At 31.7% G+C, this 20,040-nt stretch overlaps 4 protein-coding genes across 10 annotated transcripts; all 4 read right to left on the bottom strand.

Annotated features, from left to right (window-relative positions):
* Positions 1-500: 500 nt before the first annotated feature.
* On the bottom strand, positions 501-4,437 carry IRE1A (Endoribonuclease/protein kinase IRE1-like protein). The gene is made up of 7 exons (XM_079030938.1): positions 4,052-4,437; positions 3,240-3,471; positions 1,881-3,154; positions 1,610-1,782; positions 1,282-1,528; positions 902-1,205; positions 501-793 (listed from the first exon to the last, which is right to left on the bottom strand). The coding sequence occupies exons 1-7, from the start codon at positions 4,192-4,194 to the stop codon at positions 656-658; spliced, it is 2,511 nt and encodes an 836-aa protein (XP_078887064.1). The 5' UTR covers positions 4,195-4,437; the 3' UTR covers positions 501-655.
* Positions 4,438-4,973: 536 nt separating this feature from the next.
* Positions 4,974-8,013, bottom strand: LOC145092935 (protein PIN-LIKES 7-like). 5 transcript variants are annotated; one of them, XM_079030936.1, is made up of 11 exons: positions 7,206-8,013; positions 7,027-7,106; positions 6,801-6,925; positions 6,582-6,703; positions 6,276-6,473; positions 6,087-6,206; positions 5,839-5,939; positions 5,687-5,739; positions 5,547-5,601; positions 5,416-5,462; positions 4,974-5,195 (listed from the first exon to the last, which is right to left on the bottom strand). In XM_079030936.1, the coding sequence occupies exons 1-11, from the start codon at positions 7,338-7,340 to the stop codon at positions 5,071-5,073; spliced, it is 1,161 nt and encodes a 386-aa protein (XP_078887062.1). In that variant the 5' UTR covers positions 7,341-8,013; the 3' UTR covers positions 4,974-5,070. The 5 variants fall into 5 exon arrangements, with proteins under 5 accessions (XP_078887062.1, XP_078887060.1, XP_078887059.1 ...); XM_079030934.1 differs by having other exon boundaries at positions 5,416-5,601; positions 7,206-7,353; positions 7,518-8,013; XM_079030933.1 differs by having other exon boundaries at positions 5,416-5,601.
* Positions 8,014-8,608: 595 nt separating this feature from the next.
* On the bottom strand, positions 8,609-9,577 carry LOC145095551 (uncharacterized). Its single transcript, XM_079033407.1, has 3 exons — positions 9,182-9,577; positions 8,714-9,124; positions 8,609-8,662 (listed from the first exon to the last, which is right to left on the bottom strand). The coding sequence occupies exons 1-3, from the start codon at positions 9,575-9,577 to the stop codon at positions 8,609-8,611; spliced, it is 861 nt and encodes a 286-aa protein (XP_078889533.1).
* Positions 9,578-16,954: 7,377 nt separating this feature from the next.
* LOC145092934 (protein PIN-LIKES 7-like) lies at positions 16,955-19,619 on the bottom strand. 3 transcript variants are annotated; one of them, XR_013702689.1, is made up of 10 exons: positions 19,251-19,619; positions 19,013-19,092; positions 18,773-18,897; positions 18,546-18,667; positions 18,267-18,467; positions 18,093-18,188; positions 17,875-17,975; positions 17,659-17,676; positions 17,382-17,567; positions 16,955-17,144 (listed from the first exon to the last, which is right to left on the bottom strand). XR_013702689.1 is itself a non-coding variant. In XM_079030932.1 (10 exons), the coding sequence occupies exons 1-10, from the start codon at positions 19,383-19,385 to the stop codon at positions 17,020-17,022; spliced, it is 1,224 nt and encodes a 407-aa protein (XP_078887058.1). In that variant the 5' UTR covers positions 19,386-19,614; the 3' UTR covers positions 16,955-17,019. The 3 variants fall into 3 exon arrangements, 2 of the variants coding, with proteins under 2 accessions (XP_078887058.1, XP_078887057.1); XM_079030932.1 differs by having other exon boundaries at positions 17,659-17,711; positions 19,251-19,614; XM_079030931.1 differs by having other exon boundaries at positions 17,659-17,711; positions 18,093-18,467; positions 19,251-19,618.
* Between the last annotated feature and the right edge of the window lie 421 nt (positions 19,620-20,040).

The raw sequence follows: 20,040 nt of genomic DNA, 5'->3' as shown, positions 1-20,040 counted from the left end.
TAAATAACTAGTTGTAATCAAATATGATATAGGCCTATAGGGGATAGCGTTTGATTATTTAAAAAATTCTTATAAATAAAATACTGATGTATAAATTGATTAAAAAAAATACTTTTGGGAAAATAATTTTAGAGGTGTGAAGTGCAAGTTAAAGAAGTCTCTCAAAACTAGCAGGTTAAGAAAACTCGTAAATAAAATACTAATATATGGATAATTTCGTTACAGTTATAAAATTGAAAATTTGATCCGAAAATAAGTAAAATATAGTCAACCAAATAGTTAAAATTGATTATTACTACAATGAAATAACAATTACAAAAATATACCTCCACATATTCCCTTAAACAATTTCATCTTTGTTATAGTTTTTTAGATCAAGATATTTCAAAATGATAAACATACTTTTTCTGTGAAAACATTGTATTTGATAACATCAGGTCATATGGTATTATTAAGAAATTAAACAACTAATATTGTAAAATATTGAAAGAAAAAGAGCATTTCCATACAATAAAGATTCATATATATTAATATTGATGTATATCATACATTACTATATATTACATATATCATATTTACATAAACAACCACTATGAAATAGATTTATACATAAATATAAACAACTTAAAAGAGTTGCCACAAACACAATACATAATTAATGCTCCAAGTACTTATAGAACCATTCTTCATCCTTACAATAATGGTACATAACATTGTACACCTCCATCAACAGCTTCGGGAACCGACTCCCAAAATAATCATTAAACCCCTCCGGTACACCTCCCAACAATTCCTGTGTCCAATAATCATCAAAACAATCATTAACACAGTACAACCTGTCCTGTCCTGTCCTATCAATAAAAAAAAAGTGATAACGTTCTGTATGTTGAGAAAATCGAACCTGAATTTCTTTGGGTAATTCGCGGTAATGATTTAATTTATTTCGAATGACGCGAAGCAAGTCACGCACACCGTTGTATTTATACCGCCTATACCGACCAATGTTATTGATGAATTCCGGTTCCATCTTTTCATCCCATTTTCCACCCAAAGCCACCGAACCTTTACTTTCCAATTCCCTAAGAAGAACGGAATCACATTCCCGGTCTTCCAATTCCACCCGATCACTAGTATCCCTTAGAAACGACATTCTCACCTCGGAATCCCAAAACAAAGGATGATGCAACACATCCACAGCCCTTGGCCTACAATGCAAATTCTTTATTAATTTAAAACGTCAGAGGAAGTAGGAGGACTGAAATTGTAATTTTATAACTTTACCTGAGTTCAGGGTTAGGGTTTAGTAATCTAGAGAAGAGGTCAAAAGCTTCCGGAATATGTCGAACTAAAAAAAGGTTGACTCGGTTTTTGACCACATTCACATCACGTTCAAGATGATCACCAAATGGGTGTCTGCCACATGTCATGCAGAAAAACAGGACACAACCTAAACTGAACAAATCTATCGCACGTGTTTGGCGTCCATGAAGAAGTTGTTCGGGTGCTTGCCACCCTGAACTTCCGGAACCTGACGAAAATAACCCATAACAATTTACAACGTGTCAAAAACAGCCCGGTTTTTGTAATTAAGTTGGTTTTATCTTCTTACCAGTAGCATGGAGTCCTAATGACAACATGTCGCCAACGAGGCGTCTGCTAATTCCCATGTCAGAAAGCTTCCCACATATTGATTTTTCTTTGACTATTAACACATTGTGTGGCTTTAAATCCCGATGAATGATCCCTAATTCATGCAAATGAACAAGCCCAGATACTATATCCCTATAATAATAATAAACATCAAAGTAAAGATATAAATAAAGTAACACATGTAAATAAAGTACAATGTTGTTGTTATAAATGGTTGGATGTACATGTACCTCATCAATTTTAACAAAATAGGCGAAGGGTATCCATTTGGTTTCCATAAATGAACATCATGCATGATGATGTCACGATTGATTGAATCTAATTCTAAACCCCCTTTCTTCATTTGAATTAAATCATAAAGGCTACAAGCACAACGCTCCAAAGAAAGATAAACAAAATCATGATCATATTCCACTCCATACCACCTAACAATATTTGGATGTTGATCAGAAGCAATAAGATTTTGAATTTCTTTAAATGCAACATCATGGTGGGCCCTCACGAGGCGTTTCACAGCAACCTTACGACCTTCGTATACCCCTTCAAGAACAACTGTTCCATTACTACCCTTTGCAATTTCTTTATTTGACACAAATAGTTTGCCTATAGAACGCCCTTCTGTGTCACATTCGATTAAATGATTAAAATTTAGCACTGGATTTCTTTCACTATCAACATTTCCATCTTCATTGGCATAAATCCTTCCTTGTTTCCTATGCCTCTTCCTTCTAGAAGAAGAGGAAGGTTTTTGTTTCAACATTGCAGCCATTATGGTATGATGGCGATACATAAGACCACCAATGGCAATAATCAGAATGAAAATTACAACAAACGCCATTCGCCCTTCGGAAAGAAAGTTGACTTTTTTCACATCTTGTTGACTAGGGATTTCGGGGTTTTGGGTGTCAAGGTTATTGTTTGAATTGGGTAGTAAAGGTTTATTTTGAGGGAGTAGAAGGATTGGAACTTTTTTTTCTGCTTGTTTTCCATGGATTTTATAAGAACCAAGCTTATGAGATGTACGTAGCCTATGGACAACAGCTTTTGACTGGCATGACAAGGGCATGTTGAAGTCAAAGTCAAAGTCAAAGTCAACACTGGATTTTGAGCGAAGATTATTTGGGAGAGGTAAAGACGGACGAATGATTTTATTTGGAGGTTCTTGACAAAGTAAAGCAACATCAATGTCTGCTACAGTCACATTCCATAGAACTTTGTCAGAATTTGCAGCAAATGATGTGAGTAAGTAATCTGTTCTTGTGAAGGAGAATTGTTTATCAGGTTTTTCATTGACCATAGTTGACTTTTCATTTTTCATGGTGGTTTTTTGGAAGATGAAATTTGAGTGTTCATTGGTTGATGAGCTGTGATGAACACGTATTAACCTTCCAGTGTTAGCATCAACTACAAATGCAGTAGTTTTTTTGGATCCAAGAATAACTCCTCCATCCTCTGATACGTGTGGCATGATTCTGATGAATTCCTCCATGGTCATATCCATACTCTGTAAGTTACAAATAGGTAGTTGAAATTGAATAATAAAGTACATTGTTGATATTGGTAGCAAGAGTAAAGTTTCAGAAATTTACCACTTTGCCAAGATCTGTGTGTGCATACAGCTTCCAATCATCCCCACAGTCTACATAATAACTGCCTTCAGGCACAGGTGCACTTTCCTTATCATCATCATGGCTGGTAGAAGCCTGGTATGAAGAGTAGATTGGAGATCCTGATGCAAATGACCAAATTATCCTCCCAGAATCACGATACACCAAATTGATTGTACCATCCAATGCAGCAACAAGGGCAGTGTCATGATTACTGTGTGGAGAGAGAGGTATGTAAGTGCATGAAAGAGAATTACTTCAAATGATACTACAAAAAAAGTACCCTAATATCATAAATTTGCAAAATTATGTTGAGTGCAGCACTCTGCTTATGTAAGATCATGTTTATCTTGGTTAATTGTGGTAAAATCCTGAACCTTAATTAAAAAAGCCTTTGCACTTGTTAGAATGAAGAGCAAACCCTGTGTAGAGTATGTGAGAGTAAGCAATTATAACATTCATAGTTACAAGTTTATTGCAAAGGAACCATTGTGAATTGCATAGAATTGCCCATTCCAACAAATAAGGGGAAATTGGAGTTATAATAAGTAATATGGGACCAAAATCGAGCCAAGCTGAAGTTGAGAACAAAATTCATGGTAATACTTCAGTTCAACCGAAAGAGCAAAATTTACAGAACCCAAACTACATGGCAGCAGCATGGATCGATATACAGATCTTCACCTTGATAAAGAGGGAAAACAGAATGGCAGCAGGCAGCCATGTGTACATGCATGAGAAGAAACTGTTCATCAACAACCTCAAATTAACGAGTAAAAAAGGAGAAAACTTACTCCGGAAAAGATAACAGAGACCGCCTAGCCGGTGCTTGATTGACTTTCGAGATTTCCAAGTTTTGAACGCTGTCAATCGATCCAAACAACAGCAAAAAGAGCAAGAAATCGGCAAATAAATAGCGGATCAAGGCGTAATTCATCGATTGCGATTGATTCTGATAGCAAACAGGGTTGGATTGATTGTGAATTGAACTCAATTTGCTACCAAATCATAATGATTTAGGGTAAAAATTCAACTTCGTAAGACGACTATGAAGGATATGCAGGGAACGAAGGATTGCCGGAGGAATATTCGAAGGGGTTTCCGGCTGTCCAATTCAAGCATCTCCGAAGCCGTGTTCCTCTCTGGTGTCTTGTTTGTAGTCTCAGTTACAGTCAACCGGAGAAACGATTATACAGAAAAGCAGCACACGTCACCGGAGAAATTTGCGACATAGTTTCATCTCGACCCTCTATCTATTAGTTTGTACACATTTGGTCCTCAATATCAAAAAACATATACTTTATCTCCTCCTAAACTTATTCCTAAAATTCCTCTAACTGATAATCGACAAAAACAATATGATGATATAATAATACATTAGATTGTAATAGTTATATCAATTTTTTAGAAGAGTGAATTACTTGATGTTTACTCAACAATTGCTCGATTAAAAAAAAAAAAAAAAAAAACTATTTCTTTAGGCCAGAATCTTATTAACATCTCAAAAATAAAGTATGATAGTGTCTATTATTTATGTTACTTTTGTCATAAGATATTCATATCACATATTCAAAAATTTTTATTCAAAAGCACATACGTTTAAATGATTAAAAACACTAAAAATAGAAAAGTGGCGGCATGATTGACTAAATTGACCTTCAAATGTGGTCATATGTGGCTACTAAGTGCACAAGAGCTCACATATGTGGACTAAAATGGTGGCTAAACAACTTTTTTAATCAATTAGCTAGATATTGAAAATCGAAATACAAAATCAAACATAACATACAACAAATTAAAAGGTACAAAAATTTCAAGATAAAATCCACATGTAAACAGATGACCAAGTTGTAAGAGCAAAAGCAGCAGCCAAATAAGTCCACATCATCAACATTGCACACTCTTCTTGCCCAACACTAAACAATTCAGCCATTGTACCTACATTTTTCATATAACAAATCCCATAAAACAATAAGTCAAAATAAAGACTATCTTTGACTTTCAAAAGTCAAACACCACTTACATTTTCCTACCAATATAGCCATTTTACTCTATTTGTTACACATTGCTATTATAAGCAAGTAAATGCATTTATGTTGCTAATTTTTAAGTAAATAATTGTAAAGTAAGTTGCTATTTCCTACAAATTTGGGCTTACTGATATTGATGCCAGGTGGCAGAGCAAACATTATCAACAACACGAATCTGAAGAGCGGGTCCACCGGAACCAATCCCATATTAGCCGCCATTTTTATCACACCAATCCCAATAACAGGAAGAATCAAATACCTCACTAACATAACCGTGATAATGATTGTGGGCCCCACGCTCGCCTTTCGTAGACCTATCAACAATTTCATCATATAAAATCCGGGCATATTTTTTTTTCTTCCATTTTAAAGTCTATTATTATTTAAAACTAAAAGTACCTTGTGTGAGGTTGCCTCCTAGTATAAGAGTCAAACAAGGTATGGTTCCAGCTCTATCATATATATACACGACATCATTAAAAAAATATATCATAAATTTCACAAAATCTTATGTTGTAAAGATTTAATAATGTTAATTATATCATGTGTACCCGAGTAATATCATTGAGTCTTGAATCACCCTTAAAGGAGCTTTTTCGCCAGTTAAAAGATGTTTTATCCATGGGATTGCACCAATAATGAGTCCTGCAAACTAGTTAAATGTAAAAATATTCCGATTTTAACCCACTATTTATAACTACTTACCGATTCACCCTTAGAGTTATGATTTTAACCCACTACTTAGGATTAACTACCAATTGGTCCTTCAATTTATGTGGGATACAAATTTTACACTTACAGAGCCAAGGGTTGGTGGAGCTAGTAGTTGATTTACTATTTTCTTCAACATTGCTACTAATTTATCTGAAATCGATCCATCTTTCTTCTTTACATTCCCTACTGACGTTTGTTGCACAATCTACAAAAAGATAATATTTCTTTTGTTAAGCAATTAAATTGTTATAGGTTTCAAAGGGGGGATACTTACACATTGGTTTTCTATATCTTGACTAGTCAAATTTGATGAAGGCATGATTTGATCAATATGATCATTATTTGTATCGAGTATATGAGTGTTTTGATTTGCATGATTTGACAATTCCTCGGTTTCTTTTATTGTGTTGTACTTCAAAGCTGAGGCTTGCATCATTTGGTATGTACATGTCCATGTGTAGAAACTACCCCACTATCCAAAACCATTTTCTTAATCAATATATATATTTGTGTACAAGATTCTTGAAAAAAGATCTTTGAAGGGCATTTTAGACATTTTAGTAAAATGGTAAATGCTTACAGCCATGGAGAATGATGCATAAGAGAGAGCCTTAGCCTTACAGATGCCATGATCACCGAATGGGCTGCCATTATCTGTGCAGATTGCAGGAACCATTATCACCAGAAGATTTGCATAGTTTCCTATTTTTTTTTTATTTTTCATCATCAAATGAATAAATTAATTAAAAAGAAAAGAAGCATAGAAGGTGAAAATGAATAATTAATAACCAGAATTTACCTGTTGAACACATAGCCATGATGAGGCCTTCTAAATGAGGCTTTGGTTTGATTAGTTTTACTGCTATCCATCCCAATATTCCTCCACATAAAAATGTTATTCCTATATTTATTGGCATAAACCACCTATAAAAAGAAACTAAACCACATTAACAATTTAATATGATATATATACAACTTATAAGTTTAACTTTTATATGTATAAAAGGAAAATAGCAACAATTTACATTGAGATGATGTCATGAAAGGTGACACTCTCCACAAGGCTTGTAAAAATAAGTGAAGGCGTAAATACCACAAACACAATCTGCAAACATTAAACACAAATTTTTTAATTCCTAAAATTTTTCGAAATGCTTTAGCAATTAGCATGTATGTTTGATGATGAATAAGAGATGAAATTTACCTTGTTAAGTGAGTTTCGAGTGTTGCTGGGAAGTAGGTTGAGGTAATCAGTAGCCATGAAAGCTCCGATTGCACTTATGATCAACACCTGCAATATCGGCATCGATGCCACCCCCAACAGCCCCCAAAATCCCATTCTAATTATTCTCCTTCAGATAGATAGAATTGTTGAAATTAAAAGATCGATCATCGTTGTTCAGGTTCAGTTTATAAGGTGTTTCAATTGTTAAGTTAGTGGTGGTGGCTTTTCCACGAGATAAAGCAAAAATTAGGTTGTGACCAAGTGGGATTACAAAATGGGAAAGCAAAGTACAGATTTTTTTTCTTATGATTTGTTTTGAGGGCTTCCAATCGCTACCAAGTCCGTCACTCTCACAATCTCCGGTCGACTTTTGTGGTGTGTTTCATTACCAATACAACAATAGTCGACTCAATCTCTCGTCGTCAACCCTGTAGCAGCTATCTCTCGTAATAACCCCTGAGCAGCCGCCATTATCTCCCCTATTTTCTGGTAAAATCGAACCCACTTCAGCAGCCAAGATCGATCCCTTTCTAGTAGAATCCGACTCTGCTGTATTCTCTACTCTCAACACCATCCCTGCCAACACATCAGATTGTTTTCAAAATCGAACTTGCAATTACAGAAAGCCTGCTACAGAGTGAACGCCTTTGTAGTGTATATTATGTTGTAAGTTGTCATATGATTTACTATAACTTTTGATATGAAACTTTACTTTTTTACAGGTGAGAAGCATATAGGAAGGAAACTGCAAGAGGGTGAAGAACTATTATATGTGAAGGGCTTAAAACATTAAGACTATACCCACCACATTCCATACCATATATGTGGACATATGGGTGCCACATCAGCACCACATTCCATTACTATTAACATGGGATACTTACCACTAACACACCATTCTACATCATTATTTTTATTTTTTTTTAATTCAAAAATACAATAAAATTACTTTTTTTTAATTCAAAAATTAAAATAAAATTACATTTTTTATAAGTAAAAAGCATTCATTTTTTTAAAACTATTTTTTCATTAATTATAAAAATAAAATAACAACTTTAAACTACATTACATTAATAAGAATACGAACAAACGTACATATAAAAATCCTAATCGTCGTTCATGCTATGTTGGTACAAATGTTCCACGACATCTTCTCGAAGATTGAAACACGTTTCACTGTTATGAATTTCAACAACTCGCTCCAAAAAAGCATTCGTTCCGGGTACGAACTCCTCAATTGGAACGACAACGTCGTTCGGATCATACATGCAAATCGCTCGACCTTCATCTTCAATAATCATATTATGCATTATAATACATGCTAGAACCATTCGTTTAATTCTTTCTTTATCCCAGAGTCGTGTAGCATATTTCACTACATGTCATGTTTGCTTAAGGACTCCAAATGCCCTCTCGATATCCTTTCTCGCTGATTCCTATTTTTTTGTAAAAAATTTTGCTTTTTCACTTCGAGGAACCGAGTATACCTTCATCAATGTAGAATAATCCGGGTATATCCCATCACCAAGGTAGTAACCATATTTGTACGCGTGCCCGTTTACCCTAAACGTCATATCAGGTGCTTTACCGGTCCAAATATCGTTGAAAAGTGGAGACTGACCAAGAACATTAAGGTCGTTGTTAGACCCCGCTACTCCAAAAAAGGCATGCCATATCCACAAATCTTGAGATGCAACAGCTTCTAGGATGATAGTTGGTTCACTTATATCTCCTCGAGTGAACTGACCACGCCATGCAGTTGGACATTTTTCCCAAGCCACATGTGTACAATCTAGACTGCCAAGCATACCAGGAAATCCATGTCTCTCTTCATGAGCCGAATATAATCTCTCAATATCACGTTGAGTAGGTTTACGCAAATATTCTTCGTGAAAAACCTCATAAACACATGCAGAAAACTAATCTACACATTCAACTGCGGTCCTCTCGGATACTTTCAAGTATTCGTCAGATGCATCAAATGTTATACTATATCCCAAATACCTAAGAGCAGCCACACATTTTTGTATACTACTAAAACCCATTCTTCCTCTAGCGTCGGGTTTTTGTTTGAAAAAATCATAATGAGATTCTAAAGCATTACTAATACGTAAAAATATAGCCTTATTCAGACGAAAACGACGTTCGAACGAGTCGTCATTATAAAGACAATTATCGGCAAAGTAATCACGTACCAATAAGTCGTGTGCGGTTTGGCGATCACGATTGACGACCGCCCTTGTACGCGTTGCATTCGAACTTTCTTCGGCGTGAACGTGTTGCACAACATTGAAGAATGTCTCGACGAATTCTACGTCGTCATCCGAGTCAAAACTTTTTAAAAATTCCATATTTATTGAGGGATCCATGGGTGTAATAGAATATGTATGTATGTGTATGTGTTTTGGTATTAGAAGTGTATTTATAATTGAGTTTGAAAAAAAAAAACGGCCAAAATAGCCGTTCAACGGCCAAAAAAGCAAACACCCAATCAAATTCATCGTTTGAATTCGTTGTCCCGAACACAATTCATCACGACCACGGACTACCACCAACCATCGGGACGGTGTGCGCGTCCGTGGTTCGTGGACACCTCAACCACGAGCCGTTTCGTGGATAGTATACCAGTCGGTCTAACTGCAACGAGGAAAAAGTGAATGAAATGGAGAGGTACCTTAAATAGAAGGAAAACAAACTTGAAGAGACAAATAGTAAAATTAAATCAAGCATTTTAGCATTAAAGAAGAGGTAAGATGATGCAAAAAAAAAAAATCAATTACTTTAATTGTAAAAGAGGAGGACCTATCTTTTCTGTTAACTTTGTTGTTCAAAAGTCAATGATTCACTCTTGCTTTCTTTTCTCTTCAGCACACCAATTAAGCCTATTAAAAAAAACTTCAACTTAAAGGAAAGGAGCTGATCAATTGAGAAGTTAACTGACAAAGGAAGAGTGATTTTGTATTTAATTTATGGGTAACTCACAAAAATGACCCCTTCCTTGCTGTTTTCATCATATTTAGTCCAACATAAAAAAAAATTAGTTTGGTCTTTGAGTAAAGCATTATGTTAATGTTTTGCCAAAAGAAGTTTACTTGGTGCCAATAAAAAAGCCATAAAGTTTAAAAACAAGCTTTTAGAATATTCATAATTGGTTTGCTTAACTTGAGATGTGTTCTTGAAGATTTTCGTATGTTTAGATATTTCTGATGGAGAAGAAAATTAAACCAAAATTTTGACCATCTGAAAATAGACGAAAAATATGTTTGCTTATTAGTTCAATTTGAAGTGGTTTGTATATGTATAAAATAGTTTAATACAAATATGTTATTTTTAATTGTAAGTATTTACTAAAATTACATTTATCTATCAAAACAATTCGATGGAAGACTACCTACCGACAAATCTATAAAATATATTTTGATAGTTCAGAATAAGCCTCTAATTAGAATCGAAGTTGTGTCTACAAATAGCATATATAATTGTTAATAACTTAATAGGAAAAACTGTAATAAAGTCCATACATATTGGCCTCATAATCGATTTAGTCTCTATATCCTTTTTTATTCAATTAAGCCCCAAATCCTGATAATCGTATTCAATTTAACCCTTTAACCCGGTCAACAGGTCCACCAACTTTCAAAAATTACATTTTTGGCCCAGATTTCAAAATTTATTACAAATTTGGTCCAAAATTTACACTTTTGGCCCAGATTTTAAATTTTGTTACAAATTTGGTCCAAACTTTACCCTTTTTGCCTACGTTTTAGAATTTTGTTACGAATTCATCATAACTTTAGTTTTTTTTACAACTTTTTTCTCAAAGAATTGTTTATAATATGTTTTTTCTTTATAAAATCCATAGTTGCAGAAATCGGGATTAATCGGCGATTAATCATGGATTAATCGCTTGGCATTCTCCAACCGTCGAGGATTAGGGCATTAATCGGAAATTTAGGATTAATCGGCCTTGGCGGGATTAATCGGTCAACAAAAGTAAAAAAAAAACGAAAAAAGTCAAAAAAGTAAAAAAAAAGGTCAAAATTTTTTAAAAAATTCAAAAAACCAACTTTTTTTTTTACTCCAAATTTTCAAATATTGTACCGAAATGTTCATATTTTCGTATTTCCAAATTACAATTTTTCTTATTTTCTAATCTTGAAGTACTTGTTTTTCTTAAGATATATTAATATTTAATTAATTTTAATATTTTATTAATAATCTATGGTCCCATATTAATCCTCGATTAATCCCCGCCAAGAGCGATTAATCCCTTAACACCAGTCGACCGTCGAACTACCGTCAAACGATTTTTACAACCTTGATAAAATCATATTTATACAAAAAAAAAACGTATTTTCACTTTAAAATTTTATATTTTCTATATAAAACATTTTTTAAAAAGTTTTTTAAATGAAATATCTAGTTATAAAAATAAATATTTATTAAGTATATAAATATATACAAATCCGTTTTTATAAAAAAATGTATACAAAAATGTATTTTACAAAAAAAAAGTATACAAACACCTATTTTATCTATATTTTTTTATAAAATCTTGTTTGTTTACATTTTTTTATAAAAACTTGTTTGAATAATTTTTTATATAATACGTGTTTGTATACATTTTATAAAATGTATATAAACACGATTTTATAAAATATATACAAACACGTATTATATAAAAAATTATTTAAACACATTTTTATAAAATGTATACAAACACGATTTTATAAAATGTATACAAACACGTATTATATAAAAAATTAGTCAAACACGTTTTTATAAAAAAAATATAAACAAACACGATTTTATAAAAAAAATAGATACACACTTATTTGTGTGCATATATATCTATATATATATATATATATATATATATATATATATATATATATATATATACACACACACACACACAAAGGTGATAAGTGTTTGTATACATTTTTTTTTGTAAAATACATTTTTGTATACATTTTTTTATAAAAACGGTTTTGTATATATTTATATACTTAATAAATATATATTTTTATAACTAGATACTTCATATACAAAAATGTTTTTATATAGAAAATATAAGATTTTTATGTGAAAATACGTTTTTTTTTTTTGTATAAATATGATTTATAAAGAAAAAACATATTAGAAACAATTTTTTGAGAAACAAAGTTGTAAAAAAAAAAACAAAACTAAAGTTATGATGAATTCATAATAAAATTCTAAAATTTGGGCAAAAAGGGTAAAGTTTGGACCAAATTTGTAACAAAATTTAAAATTTAGGCCAAAAGTGTAAAATGTGGACCAAATTTGTTATAAATTTTGAAATCTAGGCCAAAAATGTAATTTTTGAAAGTTAGATGACCTGTTGACCCGTCAAAGGGTTAAATTGAATGCAATTACCGATATTTTGGACTTAATTGAATAAAAAATAAATATAGAGACTAAATCGATTATAATGTCAATATATAGAGACTTTACTGTAGTTTCCCTAACTTAATACCAAGACGAAAAATGAGTTCATTGTGTCTCATTCAAGTTAGACACATTGATACACAAAAAAATCCTTAGGTGGATGAGTATTCTTAGAGTATTGAACTTATTACTACACAACATCCATTAACAAGAAATTTGTAATGAATCACTTACAATTAAGTAAACATCAATTGCCTATTTAAATGCAACAAACATGGATTGACGTTTGCAACATAAAAAAAAGCTTTTACAGTTTTAAATCTTTCTAATTTATGCTTAATTTTTTAGCACACGCCGAATGAATAAGTGCGAATAAGATCAATGGGCAACCAATGAACAAGTGCCAAAAGCCTTGAATAAGATTTGTCGATAGCCATTTTTTTATTCATGTATTATACATTGAAAATACATTCGTCAGTGGCGGTTGGTAAGAGGGGCCAAGGGGGGCCATGGCCTCCTCGATTTTCAGCCTCCTAATACTTGATATACAGATAATTTTTTTTATAAATGAATCCAATAATCATTATATTTTGCTATTTGCTAATTTGGCCCCCTTTGTTTTGAGCTCTGTTTTTTGTTTTATATGTAATGTAAGTTACAAAATTTGGTTATTAACCCATAAAATCATCCGAAAATCACTGATCAAATCAAAAAAAATATTGATAAAATAAGAAACCGGATGATATTAAGAAACCAATTAAGCTAATAAACTATCTCTTCAACTCTATTAAAATTAAAAAAAAAAAAAAAAAAAAAAAAACCTCTAATCTGAGATACAAAATTCTGAACTCAAAGATTTGAGTTTAAGAAAACAATAAAGAACAAGATAATTCGACGCCAGAAACCGTCAAAATCTCACCGGAATAACACCGCCGCCGCCGCCCAACTGCATCTCCCACATTGGTTTCTATCGCCACTCGTCAGACCACTGCTTCTCCGTCGTCGGACTGTAGCTTTTCCGCCTCTTTCTTTTCTCCGTTGAGTGCTCTGCTCGGTGCCGGCAAAATAGTGAATGCTCTCCCTCTCCAATACCCTCATGACCTCTCGACCTCCTCTCCACAATGGTGAACAGGTTTTTTTTCTCATCATGTTTGTCTCTCTCTTTTAACTCTCTTTGGGTCTTCACCTTTATTTATTTATTTATTCTGTAAACTTGTGGAGTGTAAGATTGGTATATAGTGGTATAGTGTAGGCTGACAAATTTACTTTATTAATAATGATAACATCTATTTTTAATTTATTATTTTTGTAGAATTATAGTATGCAAAATCCTTATGTAAACTTATTTATTTTATATATTAGTATATAGTGGAATTAATAAAAATGATAACATACAAATCCATATATAAAACACTAAAAGTATAAAACGATTATACTCATATTTTATAAAAATATTGTTGCTTGATATAATAGATTTGTCCTTATTTTATTTTAGTACTATATATTGTTATTTATTAATTGCTACTATAATACATATCCAACATGAAAAAACAATGGTCTATTAACGAGTTATTTAAAATGAATGTGCTAACTTTATTCAAGGACCTGAACACCTATGAACACCTACTAGAGATTGTTTTGGATAAAAATACATTAAATGTCTAGCATTCCTGTTGCAAGACTTTAAAAATAGAAAAAATCAATGACTTCAATTTTGAAGTGAGACATAAAAATATTTTGTTACTAGTTTTCTTGTCTTAAATTTTTATATGTCATCATTTTGAACATTTTTTTTTGTCTGTATGGTTTTGTTTTGAAGTTTTAATTCCAGCCCCCTACTTATAGTGCTTGTGTTCCACCCCTGCATTCGTTTATAGCATTGTATATACAGTAAAAGATGTATCAGATTACCCTTCGTGGGTCGTGCTTAGCAAGGACCTCAAACTTTTCTAGTATATATATATATATATATATATATATATATATATATATATATATATATATGAACGAACATAAACACAAATTCTTGTTCATTTAGTTAAACGAATGAACATGAACAATAGTCTCGTTCGTAAACGTTCGTTTAAGTTTTTTTTATGTTCATATATATTCAATTGTTTTTTATTACATTACTATATTATTGTTCGTTTATGTTCATATATGTTCAATTGTGTTTGTTTATCTTTGTTCATTTATGTCCGTTCGTTTATGTTCGTTTAGCATATTCACGAACGAACATGAACAAGACAATTTGTTAAACGAATGAACATGAACAAGAAAACTCTGTTCGTGTTCGTTCGTTTGCTCAGCTAACTTAAACGAACAAACATGAACAAGCCTTTGTTCGTGTCCGTTTGGTACATTTACAACTCTATATATGAGTGAACTAACAGGTGAAGGGGTGTAGCAAGTGAGTAACAATAAGAGAGTTTGTGATCTTCATTGTTAAAAAATATCTAGTTGCAGCCCGTAGATGTAGGATTTACACCGAATCTGAACCACATAAAATCCTTGTGTTATCTATTACTTTTTTTCTGCTTTCGTGTGTGTGTGTGTGATAGTGTTTCTGCTGCATTGTATATTGTCCGATTCATAACATCAATTTCGTTGCAAATGACAATGACAATTGCAAAGTCTAACTAAGTAATACTCTATCATCATTTAAAATGAGAATCTCACAGAGTCCAACTAAGTAATGTTCTTTCAAGTTTCAACATCTGAAAGTCTTGCAGATTATTACAAACATGATGGTACTATAAACTCAACCTAGGCATAGAAATTAGTAGAAAGATAATAAAGTGTAAATTATAAATAGGTGATGTTGTATTGAAGGAATTATAAATTAATAGAATAATTCACATATTTATTAAAAGATATAAACTAGTTGTTAATGTTATTAAAACCAATTCAAAATATTTTATATTATATAACATTTATACATTAGTATTTACAAAAACTAATAAATAAAAGATGATGGGCGCATGCAAATTTTGGAAGCTTATAACTTTTAGATTTTAATAAAAACCTGAAGAAAAAAAAGTTTCGTTCTCTCAATTCCAAAAAAAATCAACTGGTTTCGGCAATAGGAATTTCTAGCTTTTAGCTAAAATAAAAAAAACATCAAATCCAAAAAATACTTCAAGTAGCATTTTAAACAAAGCTCTTTTATAATTTTTCAAATTGACTTAATTATCCTTTGTAAAATCAATCATGTATTTTATATAAGCCATTTTATGTAATTTTACATGTTTTAAAAAACGTTCATTTACTTTTGCCAAACACTCATGTATAAATAAAAGCTACAACTTTCATCTAATTTTACAGAACACGTTTCGATGTCTGTTGCCTCTTTTGACCATCTTTGTTCAAGCTTTATATTATTTAATTTAAGTACTTACAATGATGATGATGATGTCACTTTGTGTCTTCACTTCATAAATCTTCGATTATACTGTTATTTATATAATTATCTATTATCTATTACTAACAATTAGCAAGACATCGACTAATTGTTTGTAAGTGTGGTTTGTTGTTTAAAAACAATAAGAGTGCTTGGCTTAACGGTATAACTGTGTTTTTTTGCTATGTAGGGGTCCCCTTGAGCCTACCTTTTTCTTTTCTTTTTATTATAGGTTAATTTCATATTGACCCGACCAATTGTTGTTAGGTTTTTGCTTAATAGGTCCATTTATTTTTGTGTAGTCTAGATGTTTCAATTGTCATAAAGCAACTCGCTCAAATATGAAGGGATTAGCCATTTTCCCCTCTTAGTCGATATTTATTTAGCAATGTTATGTAGATAGACTGACTAATGTATAACACAAGTGTAAGAAAAAAATAAAAAATAAATAAAATTATTTCGTCGTCTCTATAATCATGTTACTTGTAAACCATTTTCATATCGTTTATAACTTATTAATAGTCAAAATCCTTTATTTGTTCATTGTGAAGAGAAATATCAAGAACAATAAAAATCTGTCGAGGTTTTCTTACTCTTTGACCCTTGTGGGCTTTTCGAATCATTTTATGATTTTCTCTCTTCTCATGGTTCTTATTTGAAAATGATTTGTTGATATTCTTTGTAGCATGTTAAATCCTAAATTCATCAAAGTTGATCTTAGCTTTCAAGAAGTTTTTGTTCGCTACTCTTTCAAATATTCAAACGGAATACGCAATGTTGACTGATGTAGACTGTGTTGGTATAAATTTAAATGAATGTGTAACTTTTCTTTGAATTTAAATGAATATGTAACATTTCTCGAATGAGTCACATTGTGTGTAATCTAAAGAATACTATATTATTGTGTATCTAAAGAAAATTTAAAAGATGGTCTTTGTTATATTAATGATTAACTTGACTACAACCTTTTAAGGTACAAAAATTTCAAGATAAAATCCACATGTAAACAGATGACCAAGTTGTAAGAGCAAAAGCAGCAGCCAAATAAGTCCACATCATCAACATTGCACACTCTTCTTGCCCAACACTAAACAATTCAGCCATTGTACCTACATTTTTCATATAACAAATCCCATAAAACAATAAGTCAAAATAAAGACTATCTTTGACTTTCAAAAGTCAAACACCACTCATTATAGCAATGCACTTACATTTTCCTACCAATATGGCCATTTTACTCTACTTGTTACACATTGCTATTATAAGTAAGTAAATACATTTATGTTGCTAATTTTTAAGTAAATAATTGTAAAGTACGTTGCTATTTCCTACATATTTGGGCTTACTGATATTGACGCCTGGTGGCAGAGCAAACATTATCAACAACACGAATCTGAAGAGCGGGTCCACCGGAACCAATCCCATATTAGCCGCCATTTTTATCACACCAATCCCAATAACAGGAAGAATCAAATACCTCACTATCATAATTGTGATAATGATTGTGGGCCCCACACTCGCCTTTTTTAGACCTATCAACAATTTAATCATTTAAAATCCAACCGTATATAAAAAAAAAAATCCATTTTTTTAAAGTGTATTATTATTTAAAACTAAAAGTACCTTGTGTGAGGTTGCCTCCTAGTATAAGAGTCAAACAAGGTATGGTTCCATCTCTATCATATATATATATATATATATATATATATATATATATATATATATATATATATATATATATATATATATACACGACAACATCATTAAAAAAAAAACATCATAAATTTTCACAAAATCTTATGTTGTAAGATTTAATAATGTTAGTTAATTAATATGTACCCGAGTAATGTCATGGAGTCTTGAATCACACGTAAAGGAGCTTTTTCACCAACTAAAAGATTTTTTATCCATGGGATTGCCCCAATAATTAGTCCTGCAAACTAGTTAAAGGTTATATTTTTTGTATAAGTACAAGAATATTACGAATTTAACCCACTACTTATGGTTAATTACTAATTGGTCCTTGAATTTATGTGGGATGGAAATTTTACACTTACAGAGCCAAGGGTAGGTGGAGCTAGTAACTGCTCTACAATTTTCTTTATTATTTCCACTAATTGATCGGAAATTGATCCAACTTTTTTCTTCACAATCTGCAAAAAGTTTGTGGATGATAATATTTCTTTTGTTAAACATTTAAATTGTGATAGATACAATGTAATGAAGCTTACACATTGGTTTTCGGTATCTTGACTAGTCAAACTTGATGAAGGCATGATTCTATCAATATGATCATCATCTTGTTTATTGAGAAGATGAGTGTTTTGATCTGAATCATTTGAGAATTTATCGATTTCTTTTATAGAATTGTACTTCAAAGCTGAGGCTTGGATCATCTGATAAGTACATGTCCATGTGTAGAAACTACCTAACTAGATGAAAATTGAAACATACATTATGAATTTTCTTTGAAGGGCATTTTAGACATTTGACTAATGGTGAATGCTTACAGCCATGGAGAATGATGCATAAGAGAGAGCCTTAGCTTTACAGATGCCATGATCACCGAATGGGCTGCCATCATCCATGCAGATTGCAGGAATCATTATCAATAGAAGATTTGCAAAGTTTCCTAATTTTTCATGAAAATTGGAAGTGAACAGATTAGAAAATAAAAAGAAAAAATGTTAAATGGTGAAGATGAAGATGAAGATGAATAATAATACCCAAATTTTACCTGTTGAACACATAGCTATGATGAGGCCTTGTAAATGAGGCTTTGGTTTGATTAGTTTTATTGCTATCCATCCCAATATTCCTCCACATATGAATGTTATTCCTATGTTTATTGGCATAAACCACCTATAAAAATAAAGTAAACCACATTAACAGGATTATACAACATTTACGAATTAATATCTATTTAGAAAACAGATGTATAATGCTGTTATTAGAAGGAAAGGGGTAAAGATTTTACATTGAGATGATGTCTTCAAAGGTGACAGTCTCCACAAGGCTTGCAAATATAAGTGAAGGCGTGAAAACCACAAACACAATCTGAAAACATTGAGCAAATTTATCACTAGTGTCCACCTAGAATTCAATTTTAATTCTACAAAGTTTTTTTGAAAGCGGAAACCCTAGAAATTGGGATCCTGGATCGGGTTTAACATGTATGTATGAATTATGATGATAAAATAAGAGATGAAATTTACCTTGTTAAGTGAGTTTCGAGTGTTGCTGGGAAGTAGATTGAGGTAATCAGTAGCCATGAAAGCTCCGACTGCACTTACGATCAACACCTGCAGTATCGGCATCGATGCCACCACCAACAGTCCCCAAAATCCCATTTTGATTACTTTCCCTCTCAATCAAAATTTGAACTTAACAATTAAAAATTACTACATATTATGTGCATAGAGCGATAGATGAAGATGGAATAGTGGAAATTAGAAGAGCGAGACTGATGATCGATGTATCTGCGTCTTAAGATCATCAATAATATGAAGAAGATGATGCATCTTGCCTTTTCATGTCATCGTTGTTCAGATTTATATTATTTGAATAATTATTACAATAATAGGAAGAAGGAGAAGAAGAAAAGAATTTGAGTTGTGGGGAATGACTTCTCACAGTATTTTATTGTTTACTATTTGTATTATTTGAATAATTGTATTATTGTTTCGTGTTACTGTTTTATGCTGTAATTATGTATTAAATAAGTTGATTTTAATTAAGAATCAACCAATTTTTCTTTGGAAATCCCAAAAGGCAAGTGAATATTTTACTATAAAAAAGGATTTTAATATGTTCTTTTATTAAAGGGATTTTCTAATATGTGTCCTAAGGACAAATATAAAAAGTATTAATTAATCATAATTGTTATCATAATTAAATGTGAAATGTATTAATTATTGAGATTATTAATGAAATTTATATTTAATTATGGTAATATTTCTTATAATGTGTTTAACGTTCAATTATGATAACAATTGTGATTAATTA

The sequence above is a fragment of the Lactuca serriola genome, chromosome 3 (genome assembly GCF_051521515.1).
Source record: "Lactuca serriola cultivar US96UC23 chromosome 3, Lser_US96UC23_V15, whole genome shotgun sequence".
In the NCBI taxonomy this organism is placed as follows: domain Eukaryota; kingdom Viridiplantae; phylum Streptophyta; class Magnoliopsida; order Asterales; family Asteraceae; genus Lactuca; species Lactuca serriola.
This window is presented reverse-complemented; position numbering and strand designations above follow the sequence as displayed.